The 27,345-nt window shown below is 44.1% G+C and overlaps 1 protein-coding gene and 1 long non-coding RNA gene across 5 annotated transcripts in view; both read right to left on the reverse strand.

Annotated features, from left to right (window-relative positions):
• Positions 1-62: 62 nt before the first annotated feature.
• On the reverse strand, positions 63-10,985 carry LOC310764363 (triggering receptor expressed on myeloid cells 2-like). Of its 3 annotated transcripts, none has more exons than XM_083618083.1 (5): positions 10,844-10,968; positions 7,969-8,310; positions 6,619-6,673; positions 1,320-1,486; positions 63-376 (listed from the first exon to the last, which is right to left on the reverse strand). In XM_083618083.1, exons 1-5 carry the CDS (start codon positions 10,884-10,886, stop codon positions 372-374), a joined length of 612 nt encoding a protein of 203 aa, XP_083474209.1. In that variant the 5' UTR covers positions 10,887-10,968; the 3' UTR covers positions 63-371. The 3 variants fall into 3 exon arrangements, with proteins under 3 accessions (XP_083474209.1, XP_083474208.1, XP_083474207.1); XM_083618082.1 differs by having other exon boundaries at positions 7,969-8,313; XM_083618081.1 differs by having other exon boundaries at positions 63-1,486; positions 7,969-8,313; positions 10,844-10,985.
• A 5,920-nt stretch (positions 10,986-16,905) lies between these two features.
• Positions 16,906-27,345, reverse strand: part of LOC310764374 — a 29,037-nt gene continuing 18,597 nt past the window's right edge. The window contains exons 4-5 of one of the 2 annotated variants that reach the window (XR_014549127.1): positions 19,203-19,336; positions 16,906-17,823 (exon numbers count right to left, since the gene is read on the reverse strand). This is a non-coding gene — a long non-coding RNA (uncharacterized lncRNA). The remainder of the gene's footprint in view (positions 17,824-19,202; positions 19,337-27,345) is intronic. The other variant, XR_014549126.1, reaches the window with a different exon arrangement.

Genomic DNA, 27,345 nt, shown 5'->3' on the forward strand with positions numbered 1-27,345 from the left:
TTTTCTGCATGTAATTATTGTTATGCTCCCTTTGCAACAGAAAGAACTTAGAGAAAGAGATGTACATTCTTACATTTATTCTTACACTATACAGATTGTTCTCAAGATAATATTAAAAGTGCTTCTGGGTGGAGCATCCATCTGATACTCTTTATTGTCTACAGCAAAGCTGTTTAGTTTGACTTGCTGGCAACGTCTGGCTTTATAAATGGAACCACCACAGTCCTTGCATTGGTCATGGGGCACTGTCCACAGGATAAAGCAAGCATGTCCTTCACATCTTGTCTATTGGAGCAATTTCTATGCACCTATCTTTGAATTCTTACTCATTCGTCTTTCCATCACATCCCATTTATGCCAAGCTTTCCCTTTTAGCCTGGAAACGAGAAAAGACATATGTGCTATGAAATTAAATGAAACAAGCATCCAAATATAACCCAAGGTCACTACTACCACATGAAGTTATCTTCTCTATTTAATATACAGCACACCAAGCTTTCATTTTAAAGAAATGAATTTGCAGTTGGAATATTGGGGTGGTGGAGTAGGAGAATGAAACAGTAATTCATTCTAAAAGCTTGTGAACAAACAGCAATGCCTCAAATGTGTCACTTAGAGAGCTCGTGATCTACAAGCCCATTGCATCACACTAAATTCCTGACTCATTATTTCCATTTTGGGGTTAGCAATGCCATGGGTTTTTCCAGAAGGCACAACAGGGCTTGATTGCTGGATGTCTCTCAACAAATTTATAGCATTTTCACAGAACTTGTCATCAGGATTAATTGTGGCAAGTCATGAACTTGTATTGTGAATGTACCCATCGGCTGTGGGAGGGGGCAACTGAAAAGCACGGCTAGAATAGGCAGCCACCAGGAGAGCCACGATTCAAGGAAGCAATGCAGAAATCCAAGATTGTGTGCTGGTTGCACTGTGGGTAGCTCTGCACACTAACTGAAAACAGGCCCCAGAATTCAGTGATGTCACAGGTGATTCTGGGCTGCATTAAGTTCAGGTCTAGACTAGACGTAGGCAACTCAGCTCCAGGAGGCACTCACCTTGCTGGAAACAACATACACATTTGGGCTCCCATCTTAGCATTTTTGGCTCCTTGTGTAAGCTGGTTGTATGCCGCCAAAATGCTCTGCAAGGTGGTCTAGGGTACAGAACAGTGAGGCACTCACCTTGACATTCCCTATTCTACTAGGTTGGCACAAGATATGGCCAGCCCCATTCATGTTCTGTGGAAGTCATTTAAAAAGGACCTCTGCAGCAGCCCTGCTCTCAGTAGTCTCTTGCACTCAGAGTACTGACATCACCTGTGATTGGGTAGAGCTGGTGCTCATTTTCTCCATGGCTCTCATCCTTTGTCTGTCTGCTGCACTGGCTCTTGGCAGCGATCAAGATGACTACAGCAACCAGGAGCTTGAAACCCAAGAATCCAGCCACAAGGAAGCGAAGATTGACTTCAGCATCTGACAGGGTGCTTTGGAAAAATACAAATGCGACAGGGCATGAAGCAGGTAATTTATTGTGAAAAGAATTATAATAAAGAAAAGGAGGGAAAACAATTTCTCAATTGAGCCACTCGAGGTTGCTTGGCATGGCTGTTGCTATTTTACATTGCAGCCATTTCACTTGGGGTAGCTAGCGACTGCCAGTTCTAATTAATATGTCCAGGTGTCATTTCCTTTATTTATGTATTTTTTTCATCAAATTTATATACCACTTGATCACAAGTCCTTCAGATTTACTCAGGGAACTATTCATTGTACACAGTGGGACTTGCTTCTGAATAGAATTGCACTGCAAATGCAGAAATAGTGAAGTAATGAAACTGCAGCGGTTTTATTGGTCTTTAAGCAGTGAGGACTCAGGTGCAATGTTCCAGAATTATTTTTGAGCTTAACTAGTTAACTTTGTATACAGTAACACAGGGAGGAGGGGACTCATGGACCTGCAGATGATGTTGGATGACAACTCCCTCCCGTGGACAATGCTGGGTGGGGCTGTTGGGAGTTGGAGTTCAGCAACATTTGGTGGGCAGAGTTTCCCCGTTGATGCACTAACATAAAAGCTCAGAGTGCCAAACTCTGCAGTGCAAGGCTTATTTCCTTTTGCTTGATGCCCCAACTCACATTCAAAGTTGCTTAGAGTTGCAGGGCTCATAGACATTGCAAGAGCCTAATGTAATGTATGGTATCAGAAGCTGCCCATAGATGGTTTGGCTCTACCTCAAAGATCCCTCTTCCCACTCTTGTCAATATTTACATGCAGCAATAGCAGCTGTGCACGAATAACCAAAGCTCAGTATCTCCTATATATGAAGAAGTCCCCAGCTCTGCTTGTTGTATGCCACTTTTAGGAGACCTTGAATAGTTCCCTAGATGATGGATAACAAATGGACAGTGAGCCTGACAATGAATGAATGAATCTTTATTTGCATCAGCCACCAGCCATAGCCTGACAAGACGGAGGTGCTGAGGGGTAGGTCTTGGGGTTTGTGCTGTCCTTGATGGACTCACACTTTCCCTTAAGGAGTAAGTATGCAGTCTTGGGTGCTCCTTGATGCCACTCAATCTCATTGAGCTCCAGGGGAGGGCAGTGGGAGTGCTTTTTACAGATTTTAGCTGCTGAGTTGCCTTCCCTGGAGCCCAGGACATGGGCTGTGTGCACATTCCCATTCACTCAGCATTCAGTGGGGTGCCACTGCTGGGTTGGGAAACAGAGTACACATGGCATTAGCTGCAATCCGTATATATTCTGTCCTTTCTTATGAAATACAGTGTATGATGTGTTACTCCATCCCTCACAAAAGGATTTAGTTCTTTCATTGAGAAAAAGAATGACCCGGCTGTGCTTTAAGATGGCAATGTGTACACAGCCACGGTCTGAAGGAATGTGACGCAGCCGTGTTGCTGAAGCAAAGCTGGTCTGAGCCTGGATGGAACATGGAGCTCCATGGAAAAAAGAAGAAGTGGGATATGGAACTGAGGGTCTTAACATTCACATGGAAGAGGAAAGTTAAGATTTTTTAGCTTGGCTAGATTTATGAGGTGCTTTTGCCTTCCTTCACAGTTCATTGTGTTTTGAAAATGTTCCTCCTGTCGAGTTCCATTTGTTTAACATAGCTTTTGGCAAGTATAAAATTCATTTTGCTGCCAAGAGTTTGCATTCCACATGGAAGCCTAATGAAGGGTGGAAACTCTTCCTACAGAGACTGGAAATATTCTGTTCTCTAAGGGCCAAAGTACACATGATGGCATCAATCCCGAGTGTCAAGACTGGGTTCCTGACAAATCCCTATAAAGCAGGGGAGCATGGATTGGGTGTGGGGGACGAACCTTTCCCCTACCAGTACCCCAGCAGTTCTTTTAAAAGCTAACTTTTCTGACTTTAGGGGCGGAGGGTATAACAGGAAAGAATTCCCACCAGTATGGAAATAGTTAAAAAGCACTTAGTTTACAGCGTTTTCATACCATCCATTAACAGTAATTTCTTTGGATGGTGCACATTTAAAACACCCACACCTAATAAAATATAAAAATATAAAAATATGAAATCAAACAGCAGTTAAAACAACTTTAAACTAAAACCAATAGGTCCGAAGGTCTAAAAAAGTACCCAAAACATGCTTTTAAAACTGAAAAGCCTGGGGAAATAAAGAGGCCTTATCCAGATGCAGTAAAAACCACAATGTAGGTGTCAAGTGAGCCCTGCTGAGGAGGGCTTTCCACAAGTAGGGGGCTACCACTGAAAGGGTCCTGTCTTCAGTAGTCTTCTGCCTGGCCTAATGGGGTTGGGGTGGGCAGGTGGAGAAGGGCCTCTGAATATTATTTTAGCATGCAGACAGGTATATGAGAGTTGTTCCCTCAGGTACCCTGGCTGCAAGCTATTCAAAAGTCATACCAGACCTTTGAACTGAGCCTTGAAATAGGCTGGAAGTCAGTGCAGATAGCAAAGCACTGGCATAATGTCACCATTTCAGCCTGTTCACAATAATCTTGCTGCCCTATTTTGGACCAGCTGAAGTTTCCAGATCATTTTTCAATGCTGGAGTAGCCAATATGGTGCTCTGTTGGACTACAATTCCCACCATCCTGGCTGGGGCTGATGGGAGTTGTAGTCCAACAACAAGCCTTAGGAACGGTTGAGGGAATAGGGTATGTTTAGAGGAGACTAATAGGAGATATGATGGCCACCTTCAACTATCTAAAAGGGCAGACACATTGGAAGACGGAGAAAGCTTGTCTTCTCCTGTTCTTCAGGGTAGGACTCGAAGCAATGGATTCCAGTTACAAGAAAGGAGATTCTGACTAAACATTAGGAAGAACTTTTTGATAGTAAGAGCTGTGGAACACATTTCTCCAGAAGGTGGTGGACTCCCCTTCCTTGGCGTTTTTAAGCAGAGGTTGGATGGCTATCTGTCAGGTGTGCATTAATAGAGATTCCTGCATTGCAGGGGGTTGGACTAGATGACCCTCGGGGTGCCTTCCAACTCATGATTCTATGACATATTGGCTACCCCTAGTATGAAGCATTGCATTAATTCAAGTTTCATCAGGAAAGCATAGGAGAGGGATGGAGTTAGCTTTCTCCTCCTGCCTCCTCATACTGTGCTTTAAATCTCCCCCGCTGCCCTGCTTTATAGGCCTGGCTTGGAATCTGCTACCAGCATGTCTGTTTGTGCCTTACATGGGCAAATAACAGCTGAATCACTCCTGAGATGTCACAGCTGAAGAGTCCCAGTGAATTATGTTCAAGGTAATCACATTTAGCAGATTTATTTGAGCCCACCCTTTGTCACTTGCTAGCAACACAAGTGTAGGAGCTGTAATGAGAATGGGTAATTTCTATGTCAGAATCATCTTGCATATCCCTGGTGAGATGTGCCAGTCAAGAAGAGGGGAGGAAATACGAGGTTCAATAGGGCCTCGAATACATTTTCCCTTCTGCAACACAGGGGGGAGATGATGATTAGGGTAATTTCTTAAGAGATGGTCAGGCAAATCTAATTCCAAGGATTGGAAACACATCTGAGTCCTTCGAATCCCCTGCAGTTTAGTTGGATGAGGTGCTTTGCTCCATGGCAGCAGCAGCATTTATTATTATTATTATTATTATTATTATTATTATTATTATTATTATATTCTTTTGCAGGCTACATGTTGAACAGGAACGGGCCCAGGCTCAGTGAGGTGAGGTGTGGCATCTACTCTACTAACTTCCTTGACACTCAAGATTGTGAAGGAAGCTATTGTCTTCCTACAGTGAAACCAACAGGGCAGGAGTCTGGTACCTCTCACTCACCAGAACGAGCAGAGAGGTCTCCAAAATCCAGCAAGGCTAGACCACCACTAATTGATCTATACACATTGCCACCTAAAAACCTGCTGGACCAAAAAGCAATGAAGTCCCAAGGAAGGACGTAAGTCTATTAAAGCCATTATATCTGTCTCTCATCTCTGCCATCAAGCTTCATCACCAACCGGCTGTATGCATATTGCCAACTTAAAATGCAGCGAGGTTGCTTACCTCCTCCACCCCTCGCCTGAAAAAGTACCTGCATGTTATTGTACGCCTCAGTATGGCTGGATGTGCTTCCGAGTCACTCACTCTCTACCCACACCAGTGTGTTGGGATGTCTTAATACGTCTTAACATTTTCAGATCAGATCGAAGCTGGTTTGGGGGGGAAGCACACCAAAACGCAGGACTTCTCAATCATCTGCAGGATAGACATGGATTGTGGCTAATGCCATGCACACATGGCTTCACAAACCATCAGTGGGAAAGAGCCTAAATTTCCTTAATGAAAAACCAGGCTTCAACTTCGACTGTACAGTGGTACCTCGGGTTCCATACGCTTCAGGTTACAGATGCTTCAGGTTACAGACTCCGCTAACCCAGAAATAGTACCTCGGGTTAAGAACTTTGCTTCAGGATGAGAACAGAAATCGTGCAGTGGTGGCGCGGCAGCAGCGGGAGGCCCCATTAGCTAAAGTGGTGCTTCAGGTTAAGAACAGTTTCAGGTTAAGAACAGACCTCCAGAACGAATTAAGTATGTACCCAGAGGTACCACTGTATTTGTATCCTATCTATAGTAAGAACTGCCAAGCTTGCTACTTAAAAACCTGTTGTGCACTCCCCATACCAGAGTAGCTTGGCATGGGATTTATTCATTCCAGCTCCCCACCCCCCCAGCCTCGAGCTGATGAAGTTTAGGTGTGTGCTGAGATGTTTCCTGCGCTGCTGTTATTTTTGTGTTCTAATGGTTATTATTCATTTCAACTTGCTTTTTATTCAGATTTTGCCATGTAAGCCACCTTGGCTGAATCCACACAGATAAAAAAAAACACTGTGAAATTTTTTTAAAAAAATGTTTTAAAATATATATGGAGTTTGCCATTATCCCATCAGTGCCATCTAGCGTCACATTTGTATAATGCACTTAAAACGTTATATTTGCAGCTGTATAGCTGAGTCCCTTGAGAGTACTTCTCACAGAAGGATGGGGTAGATATTTGCATATAGGCAAAGTACATGTATATGCATATATTTATTTGCATATATGACAATATGCCTGAGGCTTACCAATAAAACAAATGTACAGATTTACCTGGAGATGCTGTGCACTGCTCTGGGCTCCTCAGGTGCCTCAGTCTCCCATAGACCTGGTGGCAGAAACACAGCAATTTAGCTGGCAAAATAAGAACATCTTAAGGCAGGGGTGGGCAGATTTTTTTACCCGAATCTTGAGGTCCACCAATCTCAGCTGGTGCAGAATAGTGGCTCAGGCAAGTGGACATATGTTAAGAATTAAGGAGCAAGGTACATCTGAGCATAAGCTCTGCCCAGGGATTTGGGATTGGTGCTAAATTCTTCTTTTCTTTTCTTTTTTTTTAGTCCTTTCACACAATAAATCCACTCTTGGTTTCCTCCCAAGACTTGTTTTCCCAGCAACTTTGTACAGAGGAGGAAAGCTTTTTCTAGTTGTTGCTGCTGCTGCTGCTGTTGAGCAAGGATTTCTGACTCCAATTGTCTATCAACTGCAAATCAGTCAGAGATTGATCAGAGTAAACCCCTATTTACCTTCTGCTCCTTTACCCAAGGCAATGATTAAGAGCAGGCCTCTGTCACAACCAGGAATAAACACGACCGGCTCATCCATACTGTTGCTCATTGTGGATAGCAAGTTTCCTTGTACCTCCATCAATTCACTGTTGGGCATAGGATGTTCTCCAAACCACTGCTTTCCTCTCTTTCTCAGTCTGGATTTTTGCATGCCATGGATACTCCAAAAAGGAGAAGGTATTAGAAAATCCAGATTGAGGAAGAGAGAAAGATGAGAAGACAGTAATTTGGAGAAGAATGGCATTCAGACAACACAGAATGAATGGAAGCACAGGAAGCTAACTATCCCCATTAAGCAACAGTATAGATGAGCCCAAAGACCACTTGTAGGTTTTGGACTAGCAGTGGAATCCTATACATCTCTACTTGGAAGTTCTCAATGGAACTTACTCCCAGGTAAGTACCCTAAGTGTGTAGACTGCAGCCTTAAGGACATTGCTCTGTAGCTGAAGTCTTCCATCTTTGTTGAAACAGGGAAGGCCAGTGCTTTTTTTCTTTAAAAAAAAAGTTCAGAGGTACTCTCATTTTCCTACTCATATTGAAATACTGCCCCTCAATGAGACCAAACTTAGATTTACAAAATGTTTAGGGGGTATGTGTACCCCTGCATCCCCACAGAAAAAAAGCACTGGGGGAAGCTATACAAGAAGAGCGAGAAAAAAGCTCTTCCTCGCCTTCCTTTGTGCTGAGCAAGAAGTTTACGCCTGTGCCTGCTTTTCATCATGTCTTTGTACAGTGGGTCTAATATCTTATTTGGGGTCATAATTTTGCATCATAGACATGACTATTTAGAAGGCAAGGCTTACAGCTGATTAAAGACACTGGTGGGACTTACCTGTCAGAACTTCCACCTTCACTTTCTGCAGGATATTCGTAAGCCCCAAGAATTCCGTCTTGCACTGATACAAACCAGCATCCTCTTTCTGGAATGGGTCAATGGTCACTGTGAGAATCCCCTTCTGGATGTTGTCCGCAATGGCGGTGGTGCCATTCTTTCTTTTGAGGAACGGCATCCAAAAACGCCGGGCACTGACAATATGCTGACATGACATCTCACCGATGAGCTTGCACCAACTCTTCTCTCTCCACTGGTTCTCCTGGGGGTTGTAAGTGCAATTGATGGTGATGGGCTCTCCTTCGACACCATACACCGTTGGAACATCCTCAGTCGCGTATGCTTCTAGGAAGGAGAGAAGGGTTGTATTCCATACTTCCATTTTTGTAATGGGAGGTGACCATATTACAGCACTGGGGCCAAATCACCCAGAGCCCCACCCACATTGCTCAGATATATATAGTTTACAATATACATGACCTGCATAAGTGGGGAGGAGATCCCTCGATGTAAGAAGGCAAATCCACCCACCCACACCCCAGCTGATTTGCTTGCAAATTGCTTTAGTCAACAACTTTTCAAAATTCAGTTTGTGCCAAACCTTGAGGTCTCTGAAGTCTCTGCATCACTGGTGGGAAGGTTACTGGGTTGTTTTAATAGATGCGAGACCTTGGAGCCAGGTCAAAGGCCTATTAAAAACATTGTTATATTCATGCTTTTTTACATTTTTTTAAAAAAATCTTGCTTAAGCTGGGCATTTTTGTGTGAAGGAGCAGCAGCTGTGGGGGGCCTTAATCCAGAACATGCTCCTGATCTAGGTCAGGCCCCATACTGATTTCCAGCTGAAAATTCTCCTTCTCCTGTGGCTGTTTATCCCCCCCAAGTGCTGTTAACTTTACTTACGGTGGCACAAAGCAGCTGGTGGGGGCAATATGCAGCAGGCTGTCAATTTGGACCAGGAATAAATTCAGGATCAGAAGCCCACAAATCTGCTTCTTGTTCAAAATAAAAATGGCTAGCTTAAGCACATTTTTAAAAAGCATGAGTAATGTAAAGTATGATTTGGTCAGATGTGACTCACGCATGCTGCCTCTGCCTTAAGTCCTGCTCCAGAGTGGTGCAATATGGGGATTGCGGAAGAGCAGCCTGAGGCTGCTTTCAGACTGTCACTATTTTGTGGGTATGATTCAGTCATACGGTGGGAAAGTTAGGTTGAGCAATCAAAGTCTGGCAGAACAAACCCTCTCCCCGAAACCCGCAGATTTGGGGGAGTTAGAAAAATAATGGGGAAATGTAATGCAAAGTGTGGGATAATGGTGATGTTTGGTGATGTCATATAACCTCCACGCAAACAAATCAGGACGCATGCTCAATATAACCTCGTACAACCTCTGTGCAAATGTGTGCAACAAATTGGGATGAATGCTCAACAAACAGGTCTTTTGGAAGAGCTCTCTGCCTGCATTGTAAGGGGTTGGATTATCCAACCCTTGGGGTCCCTTTCAGCTCCACAGTTCTATGATTCTATGATTTAGCGACCAATTTCGAGAGAAGGAAATCTATTGATATAGACAGAGGAGCTCTCTCTAGTGCATCTTTTCTTGACACGGGCGATTCCACTGCATAAGGGAATTACTTACAGATTTTTGCACTTGAAGTCAGAATCGCCTTCAACCCCTTTTCTGAGCTGGGACAGGGGAAAATGGAATCTGCTGCCTGAAGAAACAGTTTTATGTTGCTTCATGGTCCATAATGCCTCTTGTTGCAGCTTTGAAAGGTTGTGTTCACACCAGTGCAACTCCCTTGCAATCTATAACATTCTGTACATGTGTCGGTCCTTTTCATTCCGTTGCAGAATGATGTATATTTTGCACATTGGTAACCTTTAATAGTGTGTGTGTTATGTTGTCCTTAGAGGTGAAAAATAGTGGAGGGGAGGACTGAGAAGAAGAGAAATGGCTGGATGAGAAAGGGTTTAGCATCCCCTCCACATCACCATCCCTTAAACTCACAGCCTCCAATGACTGTTTTTAACTACTGCTTCTGATCAACGCAAAGATTTTTGCTAAACACATCCTGTCATGATTCAAATATTTCTTATCTCATCGCTACTCCATTCCTTGCCCATTTTCAGCCCTCCCCTGTGGCAAAGAGGACGGTACAAACTCCTCTGCACCCACCGAATATAGTGGGATGTGAAACAAGCATGCAAGCAAGCGGAGCAAATGGATAAATAAATAAAAGCAAGCATAAATACCATGGAGGATAAGGCTATCAGTGGCTAATAGCCATGATGGCTTTCTTCAGCTTCCACTGTTGTTGCATTAGCATAGGAATCTGGTTTGCCATTGTGAGAACAAGACGCTGGACTAGTTGGCCTCTGGCTTGATATAGGCGGGTTTTCCTTATGTTCTCATCTAGCACAGAGTGCTTCTGCTTTGCCCTTTGGCTGATCACAGTTTGAGGTTCTCGTAATTTGTATCTGCTGTACAGAATGATAGAATGTTATGTCTATACAGCCAGAGGACAGACCCAACAGACTCCTTTAGCTCAGTCTCTTGCACTGTGGACATAACTTTCCATATACACTATCCCTAGCCCATTATCCCATTCAATGCAATTTGCAAAGCGTGCCACATGGAGACAGCAGAAGCAAGCAAGATGTACCACTGGTGCTTGGCAAATTAAGAATGACATTTTAGTAAAAAGTTTCTTAGTCCAGATAGCTTGTTTTCAGCAGGATCAATTGTGCCTTGCCTTCAGCATCATGCATGCATATCAACCCAGTCCTTATCTGACCCATTCATACTAATCTGTTCCTATAGCCTGCTTATCACCCACTTATCCAACCAGCATAGGATTCTAAATCTCATACCTGACAAGGAGACCAAGAAGATGAGATGCACAAAGTTCTCCATCTCACTCCGGCAGATAAAGAGAGAAGATTCGCAAGTAAAGATGAAAACAGAGTCTTGCACAATGGCAATTTTTTTTGCTTTACTAGACACAAAAGACACAGAAGAGGAACATCTGTCACTCTCTGTTGTGGATTAAGCAATATACCAGCAAAATGTACTGAAAATGTAGGGATCAGCAGTGCTATTCCAGGGAGAGGGATCTAGAACCTGACAGTTTTCTTTCTCCAAACCTTTATTAGGCATTACAGATATAGACCATCTTAAAACATCCATGTACAAAAATTTAAACAAAGAAGCAGCCATAGAAGATATATAGTAACAGAAATTTTTATTGGAGTGTCTTCCTGCTAAACTGTGTCATTTACTAAGAGATCCTATCGACAGTAACTCAATCACCCTTGCAGTTACCTCCAGGTTAATATCAGACAGGTAGAATCTGATATTTTCATTGTGCCATGATGTTTAACTACCCAAAAAGGGGGAATAACGTGTTTATGTACCTGGTTGTGCAGTGGACAATAGAAAAGAATATGTTCTACAGTGTCTGGCACATTCAAATAACATCCTCAATGTCTATCATTTCTAGGGATGTTTAAATATCTGCCCTTAACAAAATCTGAGGGGGAAATGGGCTGGAATTATTAACTTTGAGATATAAGTGATCCTGTTATCAGTTGTATTTAAACCATAGAACTTGGGGGGAGCAGATTTTATCTACAGCTGACTCAATGTTTTGTTTTTCAATATCCCTTAATCTAATTTGGATATTGCGATAAATATATTGCTCACTAGAATTATGCAATAATAGAATTATGCAATAATTCCAAGTCAATATCAATACAGTAGATCTAATTCTGCTATGTATGAGTTGGAGCCATCTGGATTTATAGGAGTCCTTAAGTAAATCGGAAAGCATACTTGAAGGTTGGGAACGAAAATGGCAATGTGGCCAGTATTTTATAGTGCTAGTCCACGCCCAATATTCCATCATGTGTATACCTAATTCTGCACACATTGTCTCATACTTGATTGAATTTGGGAGCCCGAAGAAACTTGAGTGTATCTTATTTAAATCACTATTATATGCTTGTATCCATATTGGGATCCCAAAAAGTAGCTGGTATGACACTTTAGTTTGAAAAATCTGAATGGCAGCTGGTATAAATTGGTTACCTAGAACCTGAAAGCAGGAGAGGGACAGCTGTCTCAGAAGAGGAAGTCATGATGATAGGCATTGACCCCCAGCCACAACCCATGCCTGCTTATCATTGCTGATGCCCACCGAAGTCCCATTGACTTCCCTGGCAATTTGCAAAGATTTGTGCAAGTTCTTGAAATCTGCAACTGATAGCCAGGTTCACAGGTTATACATAAGTGAACCTGATTCAGTGTGTGTCATACTTATTGCACTGGGTTCACTTGTTAGGTACACAGTCTGTGCACATATACTTGGACAGAGACTACTACAGATATGAGATCCTGAGAGCAATTTCTTACACACATGAGAGTGATAGAAGTACACTCCATATCTTTAAAGAAGTGAACAGGCTTGAGTACATGCCATCAATAATGATTGGTAAGGTTTTGTGGAAACCTGTAGATCATATTTTTCTGTGTTGGGCATAGTCTCTGTGTTCCTGATATGTAGCAATGCCACACAAAGTTGGCACTATAGCATCATATCCTAAAACCAGACTGGCATTAAGAGGGCCCTCTTTAGTTTTGTCATCATTGAATTTAGCATCTCAGTTCCTCGGGAAAATAAGGGGCTCCTGGAGAGTTTTCTAGCATTTTGTGTTAACCTTTGATGGTGCTTTCTGGGAGCTGGGTATTAACAAACTTGGGAACTGTAGTTCCTGTTCCTCTTTTGTCCCCCATGATCCTTGCCTGATCTTTGCTTTGTTTAGCAGTTCCTCTTGTCTGCTTGCATCTGCAAATACCCTACGCATTCCTACCACTTCTCCTTGGCTGCCTCTTTTCACAGCTGTACTCTGTGGGTGTGCTTGTGTAAGAAGGTTTAATGACTCACACCTCACAGCAACTGTGTACAGTGTGTGTTGCTTTTGTGCCTCCATTACCCAGTGCCCCCCTGCTTGGGTTTAGAGCATCACTGCTCGGAGGGTCTCTAGACAGATGAACCAGGCTGGTGCATTTTATTTCTGCAAATTAGCTGCACTTGTTTCCACAGAGCTCCAGGCCAGTTGCACATCTTACATTCTGTCTGGGGGATCACTTCTGGAAGGTCTGTGGCAAAGTTGTCATCAGAGCTGCATTCACCTGTTATGTGGCTGCCCTAGCACAAATAGGAGCAAAACCCCACATTCCTTGGCTTAGAGTCATGTCTGCACTGGGGATCATGGTTTGTTTCATCCCCCAAAAAACCACAATGTGAAGCTAAGGTTTGTTCTTGGCTTGAGTGAAATAAACCACAATCTCTGGTTCAGCCATAATGCTGAGTGTGGTTTGTTGCCCCCACTTGCTCCAGGGGAGGAGCTAAGTGGGAAAAATTCCTGTGTTTGCAGTAAATCATTCATTATGGCATGGGTGGGCAAGCTCAGACCTGGGGGACAAATGCAGCCCTCCAGTTATCTTGAAATGGCCCTTGGGACAGACCTGGGAAGATCTGTGTGAAACCCCTCCCCCCTCACTCTCTGACCCACATTGTGCCCACACAAAAACTCTCTCTCCTGAGACTTCATGGGACCAGGACCATGCAAACCCCCTCTCTCCACCTCCTACCAACCCTGTGTCCGTGCAAACTCTTACACCACTCTCCACCACAGCAGGCCCGTGCAAACTCTCTTTCTTACTCTCTGCATCCCACCCTCTGCCCACACTAAATCTCTCTCTCTCAAACGCCTCCTCCCAGGCCCACCGCACTCTCTGCCTGTGTCCTGTGATCACTGTCGCTCTGCTTCTCCCATGGACCAACCCTCTCCCTGCACAAACTCATGCTCAGCCTCTCTCGCTCCATTCCTCCCACCAGTGACCGGACCCATCTCCTGGCTGCACAGTTTTGAGGAAGATGAGGTCCAAGTTCAAAAACAGAACATTAATGTTTATTTTTTTTAAAGGACAGTCCCATTTTTCAAAGGGATGGGTGGCAAGCCTATCAAAGGTAAAAATGACATTCTTTGCTTCACCCACTTTTGCCTCTGGCTCTGCCCCCAAAAGACCATTCTGGTTGCCCAGAAGGGAATGAGCTATGGTTTTGCCAGGGTGTGTGAACTGGGGAATTGTGTTATCCCAGATACAGGATTATGTACTCAAGGGACATATCAATGGAACCAAAGCTAAACAAAGGAAGAGCAACTGCTTCCTCCTACTCCTCCTCCTCTGGTTCCTGCTAGTTCTGCCAAGGCAAGCTTCCTCAGGGGAAACATAGAGTGAGGCCACCCAGTGAGGCCTAAGAATCTAGCTGTGGGTTGAGGCCTAGCCTGGGACAATTGAAAACACCTGCTTCCCTGAAGAGGTGGGTTTCTGTGGATATCCTTCTGCAGTGACCACAGGCCCTCCAGCCACTGTAGGAACAGCCAGAGCTCAAGGAAAGAGACAGAACACGGCCCCCACCACCCCTGTGTTTTTGTTGTTGAAGTTTTTAAGACCTGCGCCAGAACATAGTGAGAGATCACTTGGTAGACAGCGCAAGAAATCTCCTTGCTATTTCCTGCCCTTGGCACTTTTGAGGAACTGGCTGCTGCTGGTTATGGTTTTGTTTTTGTTTTTTTAATGCCTGGCTGCCCTGGAAAGTTTTCACAACAGACTCTGCTTCCTAAATTTGAGCAATTGACAAATAATACTGATAACAGTGGGACGCGGGTGGCACTGTGGGTTAAACAACAGAGCCTAGGGCTTGCCGATCAGAAGGTCGGCGGTTCAAATCCCCGCGACGGGGTGAGCTCCCATTGCTTGGTCCCTGCTCCTGCCAACCTAGCAGTTCGAAAGCACGTCAAAGTGCAAGTAGATCAATAGGTACCACTCCGGCGGGAAGGTAAACGGCGTTTCCGTGCGCTGCTCTGGTTTGCCAGAAGCGGCTTAGTCATGCTGGCCACATGACCCGGAAGCTGTATGCCGGCTCCCTCGGCCAATAAAGCGAGATGAGCGCCACAACCCCAGAGTCGGCCACGACTGGACCTAATGGTCAGGGGTCCCTTTACCTTTACTGATAACAGTGGTTGTTGCTTTTTAATATATAGAATGAATTTAAATTGTTATGATGCTTGTGTTATCAAAATTACTTGGCTTGCTCCATTATGTTTCAGAATGACTTGGTATTTAGACTGCTTACTGGAATGAAGGTCCATAGCTCAGTGGCAGAGATCTGCTCTGCATGCAGAAGGTCCCAGGTCCCTGGCATGATCATGTAGGGGATGTGAATGCCCCTATCTGGAATCCTGGAGAGCCCCTGCCCCTCTGTGTAGCCAACCCTGAGCTAGATGGACCAATGGTCTGGCTCAATATAATGCAACTTCTTATGTTACTTATGTCTTGACATTTCCCATTGTGTTGTGAGCTTCTTCGCGGGACATTTATGTGGATAGCAGCACACATCAAATTGCAGTAATAATCATAGAACTGTCTTGCTTTGGCAGGCCAAAGGTCTGTTTCATCCATCATCCTGTCTGTCAAAGTGGCCCGGTTTCCTTGATGCACAAAAAGGATTTGGGAAATGTGTGTTTTCAGTGGGGGAGCTGATGATGTCCGTGCTCGTTGGAGTGAAGGTTGCCTTCCTGTGACTGAGGCTTTTCAGCCATTAGAGGGCAGACAAGGATCAGAAATAAAAACAATTCACACAACCCGTAAGCAGTCCCTACTGATGAGAGGCTTGTAATGCAACCAACGACCACTAGATGGAATTCTGTGACCACACTGCTGGTAATGACCAAGGCTTGATCGCTCATTGAGGACTCAGAAGCGTACCTGGCAGTTTTTTCCATAGCTAGCTGCACTTTGCTGACTTATGAGAAGTAGAAGCAGCTACCACTGCTCAACTTGAGCCAGTCATTTTGGGCTTGGTGTGACTGGACAAACTTGGAACAGAGGTTATTTCAAACTATGTTGCCAGTGACTTCTTCTCTCTCATAGGTACTATAGTATGGATGGGGAACCTGCAGCCCTCCAGGTTCCACAACTTCCATCATCTCTGGCCATTGGCCTTGCTGGCTAGGGTTGGTGGGAGTTGAAGTCCGGCAACATTGTGGGCCACAGGTTCCCCATCCCCAAATGACAGGCAGCAAAGTGCTAGAGATGAAAGGTATGCCTAGAGCAAGCACAGGAACCTCCCAACTGAGGAGCGTGCAAGGAAAACACACTTTGGACAGAAGGAAGAAGAGACTATTTTGTTTTATAGCTAATGTCATTATAAGCATTACAGAGAGGTTGCAGACTTCGAGAGAACTGGGAGAATTTGTAGACGTTTAAGCGCTGTTTTAGCTAGAGATGGGTAATAGTTGTATGTAGGGATGGGTAAGAAATTTGATTCAGTTCACATTTAAAGGCAAACCTAGTGTGGTCACACTTTTTGAAACAGTATGCAAACAGAAACACAGGCATTCTTTGACTTTGCACTTACCCAGATTTTGCAATGCATCTCTCCAGCCAAGTAACTCGTACAAAAATGCACATGCTAAGGTCAAATGTGTGTATAAATGCATAGATTGGTGAAAATAACATACCAAAAAGCATTATATTAGGGGAAATGGACTTTTTTTTTAAAAGCAAACTGATGTGGAAATGTGGAGAACTTGTGATTGGGAAAATGAGAACAGAGAAACTAAATTGACAGATTTCCCCATCTTTGGTTGTGAGTGCGGATCTGAATTCTAACCATAGCTTAGTGGTAGTGTACAAGAAGGTCACAAGTTCAATCCATGGGTGTCTCGGGGGGGGGGGGGAGGCGAGGCTAGGGGTGCAATTGCCCCCTGAAGAACCACAATCCCCAGATTGCCAGCATTCTTTTTTCCCAAAAGAATAAAGTTCTAGCATATATAAATATAAATATAAATATATAAAACCTGATATATGATGCAAAATGTGCAGGCATTATTCTCCTCATTTGTTTTGTGAGAAACTAGCCAGCTCACACTTTTCAGTATTTTTAGTCAATGAATGAAGTCATAGCAATGACTGACATTTAGGAAAGCTGATTTAGCCAATTAGACAAAGAGAAGGCTAGAGTGAAACATGAATTATGTGCTAGATTCTTAGTTTGCTTTTAAGCCTTTTCTGATGGTCTTCCCTGGTGGATTGCTGTCCCATAGAAAACAATTGAGGTGCCCAGGATTTTAGTGTAACTTCGATTGGGGAGAACAGTATCATCTCCAAAGCGAAAGGCAGCAGCAAAAATAGGCACACACGGCCTTTCAAACTCTTATTACCCCCAAAATATCATTTCCTTCTGGTTGTGAAAACATTAAAAAAATTACCTCCTTCGCCCAGACATGAAAAACACAGAAATGGAACCAGCTGCAACACATGTGCCCCTACACCTCTTGGTTCAAACATTTAGAGGGTAGGGATTTTAGCACAAAATTGGTTGCTCAGTCAGTAAGCACAAGGCAAGGGAAAGAATTTGAGGCACAATGTTGTTAAGGAAAAGCACCCCTGCTTGTAGAGTTGTGACTTCAGTAACATACAGGAGCACAGATGCAGGGAGGCTATAGCTGGGGGGTGGGGGAAGGTTTTGGATGGACCGATCTGAATTGGGGGCTGGAGGACAAGCTGTGTTTGTTCAGGGGTTACAGATGGAGGAGGCCACGGCGGCGCAGGCTGAATGTATGGCTGAGCTCTGGGTATACAGGGCTGTGAGCTTGCAGAGATATGAGAACAGTGGCCTTGGCTGTATTGTAAAGCAGAGAGGCCCCACAGCAGCCAGCAGCAGCTTAGTGAGAGGCCTGGTGTTTGGTCTGTTCCACATCAATGGGGCGTCCAGCTGTGGCTGAGGATGAAAGAGAAAGAGAGGATTAAAGGATCCCAGGGTCGTCTCTAACCCGCCTAAGACTCACCGGCAGGGCAGTGCGCAGCTTCAGGAAGGTTTCTTCATATGGAAAATATTAGGAGACAGGAGAAAGAGAAGCTTCTCCCCAAAGTGCGGGGGGGGGGGCACATTTATTCTGACGGAGCCCTAGAATCCTAGAACCAATGAGATCCAAGTCAAAAAAAGCCAGTTCCCACTGCCAAGGGAGGGAGGGAAAATTCAACGAGTTTACATTCCAGTGGTCATGTTTACTGGGCTAGATTCATGTCTGAGGCTGAAATCAGTGTTTGCTTAGGAAGATCAGTTCATGCAAATGTAAAACACTAACCGAATCTATATACATTTTGTTTCTGCTACCCCAAACGCACCGCGATTGTCACCTGTAGCACAAATCTTGCCAGACAGGTTCAAAGCTGCCCTGTAGTGTCTCTTGCAAGAAAGAAAAGAAAAAAAAGAGGGGGATATTCGCCTGGCTGGTTTTGATGGGACTTCTTTCCAAAGAAGTGTGCTTGGGAAATGTGTGTGAGTGACATGATTTGGGAAAAGATAGCTCAGGCAATGTTTGGGGTGGGAAGTAGAAAGATCCAAATCCCCTTTGATAATGAAAGACGGAGGGGGGACACGCAGAGAGTAAAATAAGATATAAGCAGAGAAGGAGAGGGGGGCGGAGGTGGGGTGAAAGGGAGAGAATGAGAAGAGGAATCGGTGGTGAAATCGGACTGGCCGCTCGCTCCCTCGTGCTGTTACGCAGATCACCAGGTGGGGGCGCCGTGCCTGCAGGAACCAGGCGCCTCTTTCGGACGGTCCACTTCGCTGCAGGATGTTTGTTATTGGCAACAAATTGCTAACAGAAGTGAGAATTGTTGTGCTCTAATCAAGTGAGGGTGAAGTTGGCTGCAGCGGGCCGAGCCTAAAGGGTGTGGAGCAGTCTTCCCCAGTTAGGGAGCCAGCGTGTGGCCCATAGGTTAGAGTTTAGGATAAATAATCTAAAAAGCGAGCGTTTCCTGTCTCCTGTTTTGGCTGCAGGAATCTGGCTGGTTTCATTTACAGCTATTTTCTTTCCCTCTTTTTTTTTGGGTCTTCACGTGGCTATTTCCATCTCATCAGCCCTTCTCCACCCCCCCCCCACCTCCTCCCCATCCCCATCCCTCTCTGGCTACTGACTGGTGAGATCTCCGGAGGATTCTTCACCCCAGCGCGCTCCTCCCGAGCTTGATGGATATCATTGAACGGAGTGAACTTTCTTGACCTCGCTTTTATGACAGAGAGAACACACGCCCCTACAATGGTGCGGAGGATGCACACGCCTCACAAACACACACACACACACACACACTCACACGTCGGAATGTGCGTATGTCTCTGGATTGACGCCTCCCGATATTGTCTGCTCAGTCCAGGTAACTCTGGCAAACAGCCCCAAATCCTCTCCTGCAGCACTTCAGACGTGATGTCCTATGTGTGTGTGCTTTTCCTGTAAGGAAAAAAATATCATTTACGAGCCAACCAGCCACTAGGTGTTAGTGCAGATGTAGGAAGTGAAAGCAAACAAGCATTACTTATAAGCTATGTGTACCCTGATACTGGCACACTACGGGAGAGAAATGACTGATCGGCATATAGAAACATCTGGGAGAAACTCTGGAAAGAAAGGTGCTTTGGGGAGATGCCATTTGTTGGAAATAAAGAGTGCCATGGTTTAATGGTAGGAAAGGAAACGGCATGTCACAATATGCATAGCTGAGGGGCTAAGAGACTGCGGTCTGAACAAGGATTCCCTGGCTCACAGTGGCCTTAGGTAAGCTTTCATTTCTCGAGCCTCAGTCTCCCAGCTGTAAAATGGGGATAGCAACACTGACCTGCCTTTTCAAGATTGTTGCAAGGGTTCCTGATATAATGGGCATATTTGTTCAGAAGTAAATGCCATTGGGTTCAATGTGATTTAGGCTGCACGCTGATACCCATTTACCTTGGAGTAAGCTCCATTGATCTCAATGGGAGTTACTATCTACAGGACTTTGGCATTAATTCCAGGGTGTGCTTAGGACCGCAGCTTGAAATGAGTAAATACTAAGCATATTGTTATTTGTGAGGTGGGTGAATATTTGTGTGTGCAGACATCACGTGCATGTTGGCCAGAGGAATAAGCCAATAAGGAATTTAAGAGGAGTGCCCAAGGACCAGAGTGATTTCAAGAGCAAAAGAACACTGATGAAGCCAAATGCTGCATGCTGAGTGCTAGCAGTGGGGTTATATTTGGTTAACCAATGGAACTCCTTGCTGTGAAGTGTTAAAAGAAAGCTTTCCGGAGGTTTTCCCCAAAACAGATGTCCTAAATGCATTAGCACATGCCTTCTCTCATGATCTTGGGCTGCAAAACTTCCTTTCACCCACCTTTTCTGCCCCCTCCTCAGCCATACAACAATCTCTTTGTGCCCCCGGTTTGGAAAGCTGCACCTCCTCTGATCCCCTCCCTGGGAAGTCCATGTGGATGTGGGGCTGCCAGGCTGCCTGTCTGAGCCGCTTAGTTAAGAACAATAAACAAACTCCTAAATGGAAGGATATTCTTTTAAACCTGACTTCTTCTGCCTGCCAGGGAAATGCAAACAGCCCAGCAGAGCCCACCTCCTGTCCCCCTGCAGCCCCTGGCTCCGCATCTTTCTTGAAACCCGATCTCCTTCACTTTGGAGCAGCCGAGCCGTGTGGCCTCTGAGTGCACCTTAGCCCCTGACCCTGTCTGGGCCCTCCTGTCCTTTTCCTGACACATGCCAGTGCAGCATACTCACCCAAGCGCACTTACCACTTGTACATCCGCCAATCAGCTTGCTTAGTCACACGGCTAACCACCCGCACCTACAGACTGGACATACATGCACTCATGGACGTGAATCACTTATAAAGGCAAAGGGCACACTGGCTCCTCTCACAGTCATACTCTATACCATTTGCACGTGCGCACACACACACACACACACACACTCATCTAGTGACTTCTTACCCCTTCCACAGACAGTGGTACATGAGGCTCTGTAAAAAGGCATCATGACTACTCATGGCCAATCATTCCATGTGCAATATACATGGCATAAATGTCCGTGCAGGGCACACATGTGATCATCACCCTGTTGAGCCGCATGGGTTAGCAGCAACCAGAATGGGAATTGCCTCCTCTCAGGTGCGGACAGCCAATCTATTCACATCAGCTTATTCAAGTTGACTCATAGTTTAGGTTTTGAGGGACAAGGGTTCGATTCTTGTGGCCCAGATGTTTCGCTTTGTTGAAGAAAGTTTAGCTGGAGTGCTAGACCAGAATGAATAATAAATTAGTTGTCAGCCAGAAAGCCAGCCTGGGATGGAGAGCTGATGTACATTTATTTTGATGTATTCAATTTCTATCCCACCCTTCCTCCCAAAGGAGCCCAGGGCGGCAAACATCAAAACGTTCAAACAATGTTACATTGAAGATGGAGTCCAACATTTCCACCACAGGTTGACAGCTCATAAGATTTGAAGGATATTTGTGGATCTGAAAACACAAGGTACACATGGCACTGTGATCTTCTGGTGCTCCTACAGCCTTGCTTGCCATATGTTTTGAGAAAATGTACATGCATATGTTGCAGAAAAGACATGGCTGGCCTGAATAGGGAACTTTCTTTTCCTGGAATGTGAAAAATAGCCCTTAGGAGGAGCTGTGACTTTCATGATAGCTTCACCCATTGCACGCAAAAGACAATATATTCTCTCTCTCTAGTAGGTTATTTGCATGTTTGAAAACCCATGTATGGTAAACGCAGTGCCTCCCCCCCCCCCCAGCTGGAGCACGGTTCTGGCACCTCTCAAGTGGGCACCATAGTCGACTGGTGACTTACTGTTAAGAACTTCTTGGTGAGTTGCGACACCTATTTTTCCTGAAATAAAGCACTGGGTAAACATATGTCTGGTCATACCAGTCAACCATATCTCCCAGGCACTTCAATGCCTTTCAAAAGCTACAGAAAAATACACCCATTCTACCTATGATGGAAACATGTAAGGTCATATTTTCTATAATTTGTGAAGTCTTAGACAGTTGACCCGTCTGCTTCTCAGGAATTGTGTCACCCAACTCTACTAGTATAGTGGGATAAAGGCTTCAGGATATATGCGGCAAGCTCTGAATGAAGCAGAAACTGGATTCACCACATACCCAGTTATTTTTGCCATATCCACCCCTGTACAGGGGTGGGGGGCAGCTGGGTACATTTGCCCTGAGCATCAGAGGACTAAGCTGGTTGGGGCCCCCTGCCAGGCTTGTACATTGTCCGGCCCAGACAAGACTCCCATCCCAGACTTCACACAAACTCTGCACAGCCCTGGCCATATCCATGATTAGCTCATGTGGCATATGATGTGCTAAATATTGATGTGCAAAACCAGAGGGTTACACAGAGAACCATGAATTATGTATGGCTGTTAAATGAATTCAAATGTATCCATTTACTTTGAATTGTTCCTGATTTCATTGAAAATAATATAGAGATTGTATTTTCTTCTTCATACAGTTGGAGGGGAGGGTCTCATGTCTTTGACTTGTGGCACTGTATCCTATTTTCAGGAAAACCAAGCCCACATAAACAAGATCAATTCTGGGCTTGTAGCTAATGTAGGTCCAATGTAGGTCGAGGGAAAAATTATCATGGCCTACTTTTGCCTTTGAAATCATCTTAAGTGCGCAGCTTGATATATATGTGGACAAGGAAGTTTGTGGAGATGTTTATGTTTTCAGGATTTGGAGGTGGCGTGAGAAATGTCTTCCAGCACTTTCCCCCAAACTCTGCAAATCCACTGACCCCTTTCTCTTGGCTTTCTGAAGAAAATTACCCTCCATACAGCATGGAAGTGTTACATAAAACTGTTTGCCACATGCCACTGTCAAATATAAGGCAACCATTTCATCTCAGTCCCTGGTGGGCAGTAACAGTTTTATGAATGGCTTGATTGGAATAATAAAAGAAAGTCCAACTCTTCACTGAAGACTAAGCAGTGTACGCCTGATAAGTGTATTTAGAGCACAAAGCTGTGCAAGATTAACCTATTATTATTATTATTAATAATAATAATAGTATGTCATGCTTTATTTTAGGAAGATCAGTTACTCAAAGGTCATAAGGGCCATAAGGGTGTTAAGGCCATTGACCATGGCCAGGTGTGAGCTGTGGGCCTTGGGGAGCTGAGCTGGAGCCCTTATCCCCCGAGATGCTGCATCTTTGTGGAAAACCATCAGCCTCTGGGGGTCCAAGGAGCTTTGCCTCTCTCAGTGAAGCTCTAGATCCCTCTGTTGTCCCTGAGAGACCCTGAATTCACTCCCTGAAGGGGAGAAGGGGAGAAGGATTCCTCCAATGCATCACACAGAAGTCTAACAACCAGACTATGCCTGGAAAGTGAGGAGGAAAGGTAAGTGTGGATAAGCCCATAGTTTGTTATATTTTCAGGCCTAACCCAATTTTGTGAATTCTGAACCTGAAAACTGGAAGCTGTCAGTCTCCAAAATGTTTTGCATGTTTTACATGAAGAATCCAAATCTGTCAACAAAATTCACCTGTAAATTTATTCAAAAGGATTCTGGATGATGTTTGCATTTTGAATGTGTGTGTTTTTAAAAGTGTATCTGGTACAACTCTGTTGGAGGCCAGTACGGTCACGCACACAGCAGTGGGGCGTGCGGAAGTATTAGTGTTAAATTAAGGCATCGCACCTGGCTTGAAAGAGAAAACTCACGCAATTTCAAATTTAGTGCTTCCTCCAATGCAACTAGAAGAAGCATGTATGTCTACTCAATTTGCATTTATTCCAGTATGGCTGAAGATTTTTGCAGCCTGTTTTGCTACTCTGATAAGGTGGGACTAAGGACCAGTTCCCACTATGATAGCCTCCCACTGCACAGAATGAATGCATGTGCGATGAATCACAATCATGTCAAGTGACCTGGCCACTATGAACACTGATTGCCACTTTGCATGCCATGAGGTGAGGCAAGCGGGGGTGGGGGTGGGGTGGGGAGGAGGAATCTACGCAGGCTGTTTGAATTTGTTCTCCTGGTGGCCATTTGCCACACACATGCCGTTGTCCATTGAAGGAGAAAAACCTGTGTCAGCTAAAAGGCGAAAGGCCAGCTGATCCCAAGAGGGACTGAGCTTGTTTGCTTGCTCGAACCCTTCATGTATTGTTCTTCTTTGCTGCCCATTAAAAAGTTCTGGGTACCTCACAATCAAAATAAAACCGACACATTCATAAAATGGTAAAATTGAGGCTTGGTACATGTTACTGGCTTAAAAAGCAGCTAGGTCATGCTTTTTCTCAATTCGGATCGAAGCCAGTTTAGGGATAAACGCATCAAAATGCAGTGTTTCCTAAGAAATGACAGGATAGATATGGATTGTGGCTAATGTCATGTGTACACTGCTTCCTCAACCACACTAGATGCAGAATAAAATGGGTGGGTGGGTGTATATACAGCCATAGACCCTATCATCCTGAATATGTGGGAGAATACATAGCATCCTATCCCAAGCCAAAAACATTCTCTTGGTTAGCAGAGGGGCTGTGAGGATGGAGACAGTGCAGAATTCCCTGACAGCTCGGGATGGATTTAGTGTTGCTCTTAGTATCATCGTTCGTTCTTTGCTTTGATTCCTATTGATCAGTTTTCACAGGCCTTCATTCATATACCTCTGCTCTCTCCCAAGCAGTATCGTTTGTCCTTATCTGTCTCTCAGATTTATTTTTCTTTCTTTTTTCTTAACAAAAATGGCTTAACTGTTTGCAAAAGCTAAAGAAGGGAATCACATTCTTTTCGAGCAAAGTTGGCAAAGAACATATCATTCTCTCTTCCTTTCTGCTCTTCGAAATGTATGGCTTTTTTAAAAAAGAAAAGCAGAAGAAAACGTTGGGGTGGGGGAAAGAAATAGTGAGTTTGAAACTGCCTCACATGCCGTAGTCGACATGTCAAAGCTCTCGTCTCCATCCCATTCTTTGCCTCTGCACTGCTTGCAGAGATTCTTCTCTCCCCGACACTCAGCTCCACCTTGTTGTAAATTGACAACGAAAACATTATTAAATGTTCTTAAAGTTCTTCTTCCATTGAAAAAGGGATTTTTTATATATATAATCTGAATTAATGTGATTCTAATGTGTTTCTTTTTTATCTTTAGGGGATTGTACGTGGATGATCCCTAATTCTGAAATGAATTTTTTTTTAATTGTTTTAAAATGCTTTTGTGAAAGGAAGAGGGTGGGAGAATTGTCCTACCTCTTTGGCACATCTTTAACCTTTAAGTACCTCCTGAAAAAATATTTAAAATATATTATACATTTTTAAACAGGGTGCTTTTGACAGGTCAGTTTCAATCCTCTCTCTCTCTCTCTCTCTCTTTCTTTTTCTTATGCTGTGTTGGAATAAGACAATTTTGCAGCTTGGATTTTTTTGACAGTTAAATTGCAATGTAGGCAGAGAGTGGAATAGGGATCCTGTCTCTTTAACTCTGTAACTAGACAAAGACTTTTTCCCCTTTGAGAGCTGAGCCCGGGATCAGAACTGTCAGATGATCTTCCAGCACTTGGGAGAGTTTGCAAAGTCATAATTATATCTTTTAACCTGTCTTGCTCTTTGCAAAAGAAAGGTCCTATTATATTGAAATGAGATTATTAGCCATCAAATACTTTCTTTCTTGGGATTCTTCCCTATTTTTTTAAAATTCAAATACCTTAGCTACTTTGCAATTGAATTTTTATAAGATTTACTTTATACTAAATAAATGTTCTGTTGCAGCTATTTTGTAAAGTTTTTTTTTTTGTTAAATGGGTGTTTTCAATATGAGGGGGGGGGGGGAAGGAAGCTGAATGCCTGAAATGTCATCCATATAATTAAAGGTAGGTAAAGTTTTCAGAGCACAAGCCTTTGTAAAGCTTATTGGGTGAGTTTTTGTCCATAAAATCTTGTTACTTTGTGATTTTTGCTGCCAAAAGTCTCTTTTAAAAATCCTCTCCTTTTCCATGTTGCACTCGCTCACCCACGCACCCACCCCTTTCTGTTTCTGTTTTAGCCAACATAAGACATTATGAAAGCAAAGCCAAGATAACCTGGGGTGACGGAAAAAAGGAAAATCCACACAATTAAAATAAATACACAGTGCAGATTAAATGTGTGCTTTGTGAGGGTGACACCTGAAAGGGGAATGTACAAGAAGAAATAATAAAAAAAGGATTCAGATTACTGAAAATAACGGCCAACTCGGGCCAGTTTATCTGAACCCTGAACACTTAACCACTTGTCCATCTTGAACACAAACTGAATAGTCCTGAATTGTCTGATGAACTTGGACAAACCCTCAAGCTTCTTAAAGAGCCCAAATTCTATACAACTGCCATCTCCAACCAGATGTCCCTCAAGATGTTTCTGGATGCAACCCCCCATCCTTCTTGACCGTTGGCTATGCTGGCTGGGGCTGATGGGAGTTGGAGTCAAACAACGTTCAGAGGGCACCAATTCAGAAAATGCTCCTGTACAGCACCATAGAAAGTATGCAGCTTTGGTGGGGGTTATGCAGAAATGTTTAAATACCATTCAAGGGGAACAAAGTGCATTCTAACCACCATGGGGAATGGTTTTGTACTGAGGCTAGTTGGGCTGGATCACAGAGTCCTAGGACTATCCATTCTAGAGCTCCAGGGTTCGTGTTTCCTTCAGGAAATGAGGCACAGCAGAGATTGTGGTGTCATTATGATATATGGTTTATTTACACATATCACAGAATCAAAGAAATGTAGAGTTTGAAAGGGACCACAAGGGTCATTTAGGCAAAACAGCCTGTGATGCATATACAACCTGAGCCTGAGATGGAGGGCTTCACAGCATTAATACTCCAAATCCATAGCCACAGAGATCAAACATTACTCTCAAAGTTTGCTTTGGCCATGTGCAGCTTGCTGCTTTACTTCTAGGTCACATCACTGCAATGAAACTCTAAACTCAGGCTTTTTCCTTCTAACTATGAGTTGGGGGCTATGGTTAAAGCTATAGTTAAAGCTATGGTTTTCCCAGTAGTGGTGTATCGAAGTGAGAGCTCGACCAAAAAGAAGGCTGATCGCCGAAGAATTGATGCTTTTGAATTATGGTGCTGGAGGAGACTCTTGAGAATCCCATGGACTGCAAGAAGATCAAACCTATCCATTCTTAAGGAAATCAGCCCTGAGTGCTCACTGGAAGGACAGATCGTGAAGCTGAGGCTCCAAAACTTTGGCCACCTCATGAGAAGAGAAGACTCCCTGGAAAAGACCCTGATGTTGGGAAAGATGGAGGGCATAAGGAGAAGGGGAACACAGAGGACGAGATGGTTGGACAGTGTTCTTGAAGCTACCAGCATGAGTTTGACTAAACTGCGGGAGGCAGTGGAAGACAGAAGTGCCTGGCGTGCTCTGGTCCATGGGGTCACAAAGAGTCGG

This window comes from Podarcis filfolensis (genome assembly GCF_964270895.1).
Source record: "Podarcis filfolensis genome assembly, chromosome: 6".
In the NCBI taxonomy this organism is placed as follows: domain Eukaryota; kingdom Metazoa; phylum Chordata; class Lepidosauria; order Squamata; family Lacertidae; genus Podarcis; species Podarcis filfolensis.

Excerpts from the sequence above, each read along its gene's own strand:
- LOC310764363 (XM_083618081.1), bottom strand. The coding sequence starts at position 10,886 with ATGGAGAACTTTGTGCATCTCATCTTCTTGGTCTCCTTGTCAG. Across the intron at positions 8,314-10,843 it reads CTTCTTGGTCTCCTTGTCAG|AAGCATACGCGACTGAGGAT; the intron begins GTATGAGATTTA and ends TCTCCTTCCTAG. Across the intron at positions 6,674-7,968 it reads GAAGGTGGAAGTTCTGACAG|GTCTATGGGAGACTGAGGCA; the intron begins GTAAGTCCCACC and ends TTCTGCCACCAG.